Genomic DNA, 10,236 nt, shown 5'->3' on the forward strand with positions numbered 1-10,236 from the left:
TGAAAGGGTGAGCCATTAAGGGATGTCACCTTCTTCTTTTATGAGCATTTGTGCTAGGTTGCTCCAGGCATTCTTGCCGGAGCACCTGGGAGCTGAAGGGCGTGCACAATTTAGTAGAGTCAGGCCCCATATTCATGTCTGTGTGGGAGCTCCAATATAGAGAGAACAGGAGGAGACTGACAAAACGCCCATACGAACAATCTGAACAAAACCCCTTGTGAAGAAGTTATTATGCTGCTGTGTAAGAGAGGACAGAGAAATGTGATAGGGGAAAAGGCGTATTCTGGTAGAACGTTTTCATGTTAAGTGTAGCGTGAAAGATAGGAGGAACAACCAGTAAGTACTGGAAGGTTCTTCTGTTCTGAAGAAAGGTCTCTTGCTTACAGGTCTGTCGGGTTGTTTTGTGTGTGGTACAGGAATCTGCCAACTGCAATGCAGCTGACTTCTAGCTGAAGAAAGAAGGACAGCTCGACGTCCACCAGTCTGGGCATTTTGGTGGGCTATGCATTTTCTATTTTTCACTTTTTTCACATGTAGTTAAACCGTATGTGATGTACATCTCACCTTTTCACGTACCAAAAGAGCGGCAGATGGCATGGGCTTACTGTGGTGGTGGCCATGGTGAATGAAAATGAAACCAGAAGAATAGCAGCGTTTTGGATGTATCTCAAAGACTACCTGTTGAAGAGCAGAACATTCATCCTCGTGACCCTGTCCTGCTTTCAGTGTGGCCGTGGGGAAGGCTGGTGCCGCTTTGGAGGAAGGCTCTCGGTGTGTTCCCTAGGCCAGCCTGCGCCACCGCACCGGCGTGAGGAGCGATCCGACGGGGCGGCTGCGGAGGGACGAGCCACCCTCACCGCCATCGGGCGCCAAAACGCGCTTAAAAGCAGAAGGGGAGGGGTCGCTGGGGCGATGTTCCCGCTGAGGGCCCTCACGGCACCAGGACCGCCCCGCGCCCCGCCCCGGCCCCACAGGGTAATTCCGCCCCGGGACGCCGCCGCCCCGGCCCGGTAGCACGGCTGCTCGGCAGCGCCGCCGGGGCCCGGTAGGAGGTGCTGTCGGTTCACAGATGACGGTAAGAGCGTTTATTTATTATTAATTTCTTTCTCCAGAGCCGCGGGATGGGGTTAACCCTCTGCCCGGGCCGGGGACCGCGGCGCCGTGAGGCGGCTCCCTCAGCCCGGCGGGAAAGAGGCGGGAAGGGCCGGGACCCGGCGGCGCAGCCCTGCGCCGGGGACGGGGCTCCCCGTGGCCGTAGCGGGAGTAGCTGAGGCCGAGAGCGGGCCGGCGGCTCCCTGGGGGCGAGCGGGCGGCGCTGAGGGGAGGGCGGCGGCAGGGCGACAGGGCCGGCTCGGTTGAGCGGCCCTCGGGGCGGCCCCGCGGGCGGGCGGCGGAGGGCCTCCGTCCTGGGGCGGGGGGAGCCCGGGCCGCCCTTCAGCTCTGCCGCCCCGCGGAACCGATCGTTTGCAATTAGCGTTGAGCCGCGAGTCATTACTGTTCCGCCAGTAAATAAACAGGTGATTCCAGATCGGGTTCCTGCGTGGATCGTTACAATAAATATCCCTGAAGGAAGCTCTTTATTTATGTTGTCATTGATTAATTCTCGCTACCTCATTTGATTTCGATTTAGAACGATTTGATTCTAATTTAATTAGCATGTAATTTGGATGTACATAATTACTGTAATTATGACATTCAGGTAAGGCAGCTTTAGGCTGAAAGGCAATTTCAAATTTTCTAGCAACCTACTTTGTACTAGGGAACGGACAAGGACTTCGCGCCCTGCCACCCAAGTAGCAATTACCGCATCTCGGGAACAGGCGCTGCCGCGGGTTTGTGTTAAAACAGCGGCAAGAAGGCGAGGCACCGCCGCCGGGTGACCCCGGCCGCCGCGCCCCAACTCCCCTGGCTCTGCCGCGGCTGCGGGGCCGGCCCCCGGGGCCGCGCGGTGGACGGGGAGCGGTGACTCCCCTCCCCGCGGCGGGGCGCCGGCTCTCGCTGCGCTGGGCCCGCCCGGGGACGGCCCCGGAGGAGCCGCCGAGCCGAGCCCAACCCGCCGCCTCCCCCCAGGTGGGTCCGTGTCGCCGCGGGCCCGCCCCGCCGTCCCCCACAGGACTTCACACAGTGAAGCCCTCGCTCCCGCTCACGGGGGTCCGGCCCCGCCGCTCCCCGCTCTGCGGCCGCCGCGGTCGCCCCGCGTTCCCGCCGCCGGTTCTCCCTGTGTCCCGGCTCGGCCCAGGCCCCGTCCGCGCCCCCGAGCCCAGCTCCCGGAGCGCGGAGCGCGGGGCAGCGCGGGCCGCTAGGTGGCGCGCAGGAGCTGCCGTGCGGGCCGCGCTGGGGCACGGCCGGGCGCGATCGCGAATCGCGGGTTGCAGGGTGGGGGGGTCTTGTCTTTTCTAATGTGTTAAGAATGTTATTCCTTGAGGGGAATTTGTAGCGAAATTATTCTCACTTAAAATAAACACTTAGCGCACCAATTACCCGAAGGGGCGGGCTTCCCGTTGGATTCCCTTCATCTGCGTGTCGGAGGGGTGGGAGAGGGCCCCGGCGAGCAGATAATGGCTGCGAATAAATTACAGCTCCCGCAGATAAAGTTTCCATGTGAGCTGAAAGACGCAATTAAGAAACTGTCCGGGCACGGGATCGGGTGTTTATATATTATCTCATTAGAACAAAACCATTAATGTTACCTTTTAAGTGTAAAACGAGCCGTCGGGGCTGAGAGTCGCGGCGGGGGGCAGGGGACACGCTTCCTGCGAATAGGGACTTGCTGGTCGGACGGCGTTTGCTAAGTGATTTCCCCGGGCGTTTTCTCCTTTCCCGTCGGTTGGTGTTGCAGTCGCTGGCCGGGTTTTAGCCGCATTCGGAGGGGCTGGAGGGGAAGGGGTGAAGCTGCTGCCCGCGAGGTATGGGAGCGGGAAGCGGTAGCTGGGGCGAGATGTGAGTGGGAGCCGCCCGGGCTCGGCTGGGCTCACCTCCCGGGGCGAGCGGGGCCGAGGTGCGGGGAGCCTGGCTCTGCCTTCTGCCACCCTCCCCGCCGGCGCCCGGGAGGGTATCCCTCTCCTTCCCGGTGCTCCTCTGCTCTCGGGTCGGCGTCTCCCCGTTGCTGAACTATGGATTCAAAGAGTGAAATTAGATTTTCTTTCTTTTTTTTTTTTCTCCCCCCCCATTCTCACACCGCCTGTTCTTTAGTTTTTCTTTGTGTAGAAGTTCCCCAGACCATATAATTATCGCCAACATGTACGAAAGAATGGTGTCATTTATTTTTAAAAAGGTGACATGCTTTCTATTTTCCTGGTTAAACGAACCGGCTCTGCGGCCCAGAGCTGCTCCCTTCTTCGTTTCTGGGGAGTCTGTAAGTGATGGACGTTTTCTGACCCGAAGGGGCAAAGGCAATGCGAAGAGGTCCTTGATCATTGAGCTGAGAATTGTAACCCCGGCCTGGCAGAAACTGGACCTGGATGGTGTCCTTTGATGTGTTTTATTATAAATCGAAAACAAAGCTGACTTCTGCCCCGCACCCCGCGCGGTGCATTCCTCCGCAACCCCGGCAGCGCCCGGCGGGGAGGGAAGGGGGGGGGCGGGAGGGCAGCCGTGCCCCGCCGGTGGTTTACCTCTGCCCGAGCACGTCCCCTCGCCCACTCCCCTGCCCGCACCCTGCAGCCGGCGGGACCTTGCCGGGATGCTTTCGGCCGGAAAAATTCCGGCGCGGCTCTATCGCGGGGAGGGTGCTGCGGGCAGCGAGGTGCCTCTCCCAGGAGGCTTCCTGCCCGCTGCTCGCGGAACGGCCCGCGGGGTCCCGCTCCCGGTCCCGCCGCCCCGGGCAGAGGAGGCGCCGGCGCTGCCCGGCCGCTTTTGTGCGGCGGAGGTGGGACGCGGTTATTAGTATTCACGGCAGATGTATTTTTCTTTAACGCAACGTCTTTATTGCAGTTGGTGGCCGACAGCAGAATCCGTTTCCCGATGTTATTTGCATTCCCTGTTTTATGGAGGATTAAAATATTTGTGTTCCTCCAATCTGTACCGCGCAGATCAAATTAACTTTTTTTTCCTTCCCCCCTCTTTATATATATATATTTTTTTTAATAACACAATTATGTCATTTAACAATTTGCCTTTAAAAAAAAATACTGTGGCTGTTAGGTTGGTGGTCAGGAGACAAAGGGAGTGAAAATAATTTTCATTTCAATAATTGCCTTCTGGTCAATTTAACTGTGCCTTATTTTGAAAGAGCCTGTCTAAATGAGATTCCTGTCCCAAATGTGTTCCCAGGCCTTAGCCCAGCCTTTAATTATTCCCGAGGTTTTTTTCTTCAGAATAAGACGCTGCACTGAGTAATCACAAAGAAGTCAGAGAGCATCCTTGAACCTTTTCAATAGCACAGCCACTGATATTCAAATAACATGCAAGGACCATTTGACTGCATGGGGACATAAGCATTTCCAATTCACTATTTGCATAGATCAACTGTCTTTGAAAAGGAAAGGAGCAGTTGTCTTCCATAACATTAAAAAGCCTAGTTATCAAATCAAGTGCTTAGTTTGGGGCTTTTAAAACGTTTACATTTTATCTCAGGTTGCCCTTTACCGTTTGACATGCAAATTTGGTGCAGTTAATTTGGACAATTAAAAGGATCTTCAAGGGAGCTTTGTCACCGAGAATATTCGGAGTTTTCCCCGTGGACCAGCTGAGATAAAGTTGGCCAGAACAAATGATGTCTAGGAGATTAATTAGATATTTGATAAGACATGAATCCCTAATAAGGGAATACAAGGCACAGGGGGCTGCTGTGTGCTCTAAGTCAAAATTAATAACATTTAACAAGATTTTCATTTAGGCATGAAATGTCTTTTCCGGAGTATTGACTCTGGCGATTTATTCCCCCGAGACCACCTCCCAGCCTCGGCAGCCTTGTGGCGCTGAAGGCTTTTTTTGAAATTAAATAAATAGCTCCCCGGCACAGTTCAGGGTTTGGGCCGGTTTTGCCAAAGGCGCTGAGGGCTCGGCCTGGGTCCGGCTGGCGGAGTGGGGTGCGCTTTAAATGCGTTTAAAAAACCCCAAACAAACCAAACGCCAACTAAAAACCAGAACTGAGGCGGTTTGAAAAGAGGCACGGACCGGGCTGGCTCGGCTCGGGGGCCGGCTCCGTCCCCTGCCGGCTCTCAGCACCCGCCGGATTGTTAATCCCGGTCACTGAAAGGGGGACGGGGAGGGGTGGAAAGGGATCCCCCTAAAAACCCGACCCCGGCGAGGGCTGGGCAGGAGGAGGGGGCACGAAGAACAACAAAACCCGTGAGTCTATGGTTCAGAGTCCTTTAATAATACCAAAATGAAAATATGTCAAGATTTTTTTTTTCCATACAGATAAACGCATTTAAATTTCTTTAAGAGACCTTAACTTACGTGTGTTTGAGTGAAATGTTAACTCAACATTTTAAATATCTTTTACATATATACTGACTTCCACAAAGTGCATCAGAAATTTAAAATAATAATTAAAAAAAGGAACCAAAACCCCCAAAACCTCCCTGAATTTCAGGAATTCACCAATAATTAAAAAAAAAAAAAAAAAAAAAAAAAGGAAACCCCCAAACCCCCGTCAGATCAACATTTACAAGAAAAATAAGCGAACACGATCTGGTTTTATTTTTTTTTTTTTTTTTTTTTTTTTGTTGTTTTTTTTCTTCTTTTTTTGAACCCTATTTATACAGATGTTTATGCGATACAGCGGAACCGTCTCGGACTTGCAGTTTGATTTCTCACCTTAAGCCTCTCTCAGGATGCTTTCCTTCCAACAGAAAGAGAAAAGGAAACGGAAGAAAGTGTCAATTGGTACCTACTGGCCGGGCGGGACGGGGGTGAAGGGCCGCCCCTCTCCGGCCCCGCCGTCCGCTCCGCTCCACCGCGGCCCCGGGCACCGTCCGCGGCGAGGGGCGGCTCGCGTCCCTCCGGCCGGCGCGGGGCAGAGTCCGGGCCGCTCCCCGGGGGCTCCCGGGCGGGGACGGGGCCAGGGCCCGGGGCCAGGGCCGGGCAGCGCTGCCCCTAGGAGTCGCCGGGCCCCGCGGTAGGTTCCTTGCCCGGTCCGCGGGCGGCGGCGCCCACCCCGTCGTGCAGGATGAGGTCGGGGGACTCGGAGCGTGGCGTCTCCAGGTTGCTGGCGTCCGTGTCGCTGTCGCTGCCCTTTTTGCCCCCGCCGCCCCCGTTGTGCGTTTTGATGTGCTTGCTGAGGTGGTCGCTGCGCATGAAGCGCTTGTTGCAGACGGGGCAGGCGAAGCGCTTCTCGCCCGTGTGAGTCCGCAGGTGCCGCTGCAGCTCGTCGGAGCGGGTGAAGCGCTTCCCGCAGAAGAGCCAGTTGCAGACGAAGGGCCGCTCGCCCGTGTGCCAGCGCAGGTGCGCCTTCAGGTGCGAGGTCTTGCCGTACACCTTCCCGCAGCCGGGGATGTGGCAGCTGTGCAGCCCCTTCCGCCGCAGGCTGGCCCCGGCCGGCCCCAGCCGCTCGGCCTCCTGGCAGTTGGGGCAGTCGCAGGTGGCGCGGCCCGAGTAGCGGCGGGCGGAGCGGGCAGAGCCGCCCCCGGCGGCGGCAGCGGCGGCGCCCGAGATCATGGCGCTGGCCGCCGCCACCGCCGCGCTGGAGTCCGTGTAGGAGGGCAGCACGGGCTTGAAGCCCTCCTGGGTGAGCAGGTGCTGGCTAGTGGAGAGCAGGTGCGAGGCGGCCGTGGAGCCCAGGCCGGTGGAGCTGAAGGCGGAGTGGGTGAGGGAGCTGAAGTCGGGGTTGTAGGTGCCCAGCTGGGAGTGCAGCGAGGCCTGGGGGGCGCCCGAGTGCAGCGAGCTCTGCAGCCCCCCCGCCGGGTTCTGCACCTCCAGCCAGGAGCCTGGGTTGGTGTGCACGTCCCACCAGGAGGAGGCCGCCCCGTTGGCCACCTCGCCCGCCGACAGCGTGGAGTGGAAGCCCGACTTGTACCAGGACTCGTAGGGGTGCGCCATGCCCACGCGCGGGTAGAGGCTCTCGGCCGCCGAGCTGTGCACTTTGGAGATGAAGGCCGACTGCCCGCCGGGCTCCTGCGGGGACACGCCCGCCGCCGCCGCCGAGTTGGAGAAGAGGCCGCCGTAGTCGCTGCTGAAGGCCGACGAGGTGGGCGAGGTGGAGGCCAGGCAGAAGGCGCTGTTGGCGGTGCCCGAGCCGCTGGCCAGTCCGCTGGAGCCCCTGCTCGTGGCCACCGTGAAGCCCGAGAGGCTGGAGCCCAGGTTGCAGCTGGAGGTGGAGCGTTTCCAGGGGTGGAAGCCCCCTTTGGCGAAGGCGCTGGACTCGGGCAGGGTGGTCAGGGGGCTCGTGTTGCCGATCTTGTTGCAGGTGGCGGCCAGCATGGCCAGGGGAGTCGTTCCAAATCTCGGCTCCTCCTGCGGGAGAGACAAAGCTGGCCGGTCAACCTCACCCCTGCCGCCACGCCAGGCTCCCGCGGGGACGCGGGCGGAACCGCGCCGCGACGAGCGACACGGCGGAAAAGTTTGCTCCTGTTTTGGGGACAGGCTCCGGCCCTGCCCCGTTCGGCACAACTCGTTTTCCGCCGGGGACCGGTTTCGGCGCCCGAGGGATTTACATCGGAAGCGGATCCCGACGGGGACGGGCGACACGCGTGTCGCGGGAGGGCGGCTGGGGACGGGCGCCCCGCGCAGCGCCGGGCTGCTGGAGCCCGCCGCCGGTAAACTGAAAACCCCGTGGGAGCAGGATGCGGCATCTCCTCGGGCCCCTGTACAGGAGCGGCGGAGAACCGAGACGGCAGGAAAGCAGGCAGGGCGCGGAGCCCTGCGACCGGCGCCGATCGCGAAGCCGAGCTAGCGGGGAAAATCTTTGGACGTTTAGCGTGGCGCTCCGGGTCAAAAAAAAAAAATACCAAAGGAAAAAAAAAAGGAAGAAAATGTTAGAAGAAAAGAAGGCGCAAGCAGCCCGGCTTCTTTCCGGCCAAGCGAGTTTTCAGACCAAACGACTCGATGGGAGACCCGCAGCGAAATCCCCCGAGGCGGGCGGGATCACCCCTCGCCCGCGGGCCAGCGCTATTTGCCCGGGGGGCAGCCGCGACGCGGCGGCGGCAGCAACAGTTTTGTTTGGTTGTTGGTTTTTGGAAGGTTGGTGGTTCCGGAGGGCAGCGCGCGCGGAGCCGACTTACCCCAAGGATAGACGTAGCCATAGCACGTCGCTGGGCCGGGCAGAGGGGCGCGGGGCGGAGGGGGACGGCGCTCGGTGTGCGCCCCGCGCTGCCCGGCGGCGCTGAGGACACTCCGGCTCGGCGGGGCTAAACTCTGCCTAAGTGCGGGCAGCGCCCGCTTTGAAGTACCGCTGGCGGCGGCGCTCGCCCAATGAGGGCGCGGGCGGAGCGGCCCGGAGCGGCCCGACAGCCAATCAGGCTGCGGCGGAGGTGCCGGCGCCGGGGCGCGGGGCGCGTGCCAGTCAGCGCGCGGGGAGGTAAACCCCCCCCCCCCCGCCCGCTCCCCCCAACTACTCCCCGCTCCGGACTGCGGCGATCGCGGCCGCAATTAACTACAAACGCCGGGTTGTGACTCCCGACGGCCCGAGCCGCCGGCGTGCGGCCGCGGGGACCGGCACCGCACCCCGCACCGGGGCGAGGGGAGCCGCAGAGGGCAGGAGTCGAGAGCCGGGGGGTCGGGCACGGGGCCGGGGTCGCGCCTGGCGCCGCCGCTTGTAACGTGTGCGGCGGGGGGTGCGAGATCCCCCGCTGCGCCGCAGCCACCTGCCGTCCTCCCGTCCGCCGAGCCCTACCTGCAGCGCTGCTGTTCAACAGGCCCTTTGCAGGCCGTCACTGGGCGGCTGTCCGCGCTGGGTACAAGCAGCCTGGCAGCGCCTCATGGCATTCCATGAAAGCGCGTTAATTTTTTGGTTTTGCTTTGCTAAATACTAGACGTGATTCCGGGCACAACGTATTTCCGAGTTTCTTTGCTACAGGAACCGAGGAGGGGGGTTTAGTCATATGAAGCGCCAGAAAAAAAAAGAAATCCAAAGGCATCCCTTTGCCCTCGTACCGGGGCGGGAGGGGGGAACGAGGGGCATATGACATTCTGTCGTTTGAGAGAGACGATTTTATTTTACAGCGTAGTCCCCAGCAAAATACTTGGAAAGTGGAATTGGCAGCTTGCAGCAGGTTTTCAAGCCCCACATACCCCCGTGGAACAGGGCTGCTCGAGGCAGGAGGCAGGCTCCCTCCGGGCAGTGCCGCGGAACAAGCCTTCCCAGCACTCGCCTGTGGCCTCTGCACGCTCCCCACGCCCAGTGAGCGACACAGGCTTTACCTGCGCTCTGCATGTGCGACGTGTCAGTCCAAACCTCGGCTCCTCCATCTCTTGCGAGCTAGTCCCTTTGATTCGCAATTAGTGGAGGCTTCTTAATTCAATTACTTAATTGGCTAGAACTTGCCCGTACTGTGTCGGCGGAAGATCAATAGGCGTGCAACTTTTTTCATCGTTGCGACCGTCCCTGCGAGGCTGGGAGTAGGAGCTCTTCCCTGTGCTGCTGCCGTCCCCCGTGCAGCTGGGTGCAGCTCTGAACCAGAAACACGAATGCGTTCAAGCAACGCTCTGCATTTGAGTCAATATTTCCTTCTCCTCGGTGCCGCCTCAGCCATCCAGTGTAAAACCTCCTAGCAGATGCAAAATAGGCATCGCTGAGGAGCAAGATGGAGAAGCCGCGAATTTGAGGGGATTTCGCTTTTCTTTACTTGTTTTGATGTAATTTTTTTGTTGGTTTTTTTGGTTTTTTTTTCCCTGTGCTTAAACAAGGCAGGCATTGCGTTTTGTTGTACATTGTGTTGTGCGACCTGCAGGACGCCTGCCACGCTAGGAAAGCATGTCCCTGGAGATTAGCTTTTATTTAAACGTCTAAGGCTATTTTCAAAGGGCGCTCGCCTTTTTGTCGCCGCGTATTAAGCAGAGTCGGGGCAGTAGGAGGAAACGCTGTTCTGCGCTTAATTCTTTCCACATTGACTCGCAGCCAGCCAGGGGTCCGGGCAGTGCATGGCGAGCCCTTCCTCCGGCAGGGAGCTCTGCCTGGCGCGGATGGCGAGCGGCGGCTTTACCCGGGGGGGCTGGAGCGCTCGACGGGCGGTGGCGATTTAAGGCGGTGGCGGGGGGGGAGCGACATAACCCCCGCGGGAGAGGCGAGGAGTCCGACAGGGGCACCCGGGAGCAATCGCCCAACAGGTGACTCCTCTCTTCCTTCCCTCCTTC

At 59.3% G+C, this 10,236-nt stretch overlaps 1 protein-coding gene across 1 annotated transcript; it reads right to left on the reverse strand.

Annotated features, from left to right (window-relative positions):
- Positions 1–5,646: 5,646 nt before the first annotated feature.
- Positions 5,647–8,331, reverse strand: SP9 (Sp9 transcription factor). The gene is made up of 2 exons (XM_030487937.1): positions 8,166–8,331; positions 5,647–7,398 (listed from the first exon to the last, which is right to left on the reverse strand). Exons 1-2 carry the CDS (start codon positions 8,184–8,186, stop codon positions 6,043–6,045), a joined length of 1,377 nt encoding a protein of 458 aa, XP_030343797.1. The 5' UTR covers positions 8,187–8,331; the 3' UTR covers positions 5,647–6,042.
- Positions 8,332–10,236: the final 1,905 nt, after the last annotated feature.

Source organism: Strigops habroptila, chromosome 5 (genome assembly GCF_004027225.2).
Source record: "Strigops habroptila isolate Jane chromosome 5, bStrHab1.2.pri, whole genome shotgun sequence".
NCBI classification, from domain to species: domain Eukaryota; kingdom Metazoa; phylum Chordata; class Aves; order Psittaciformes; family Psittacidae; genus Strigops; species Strigops habroptila.

Coding starts and splice junctions, on each gene's coding strand:
- SP9 (XM_030487937.1), bottom strand. CDS start 8,186: ATGGCTACGTCTATCCTTGGG. Junction 7,399..8,165: donor TGGCTACGTCTATCCTTGGG/GTAAGTCGGCTC, acceptor TCTCTCCCGCAG/GAGGAGCCGAGATTTGGAAC.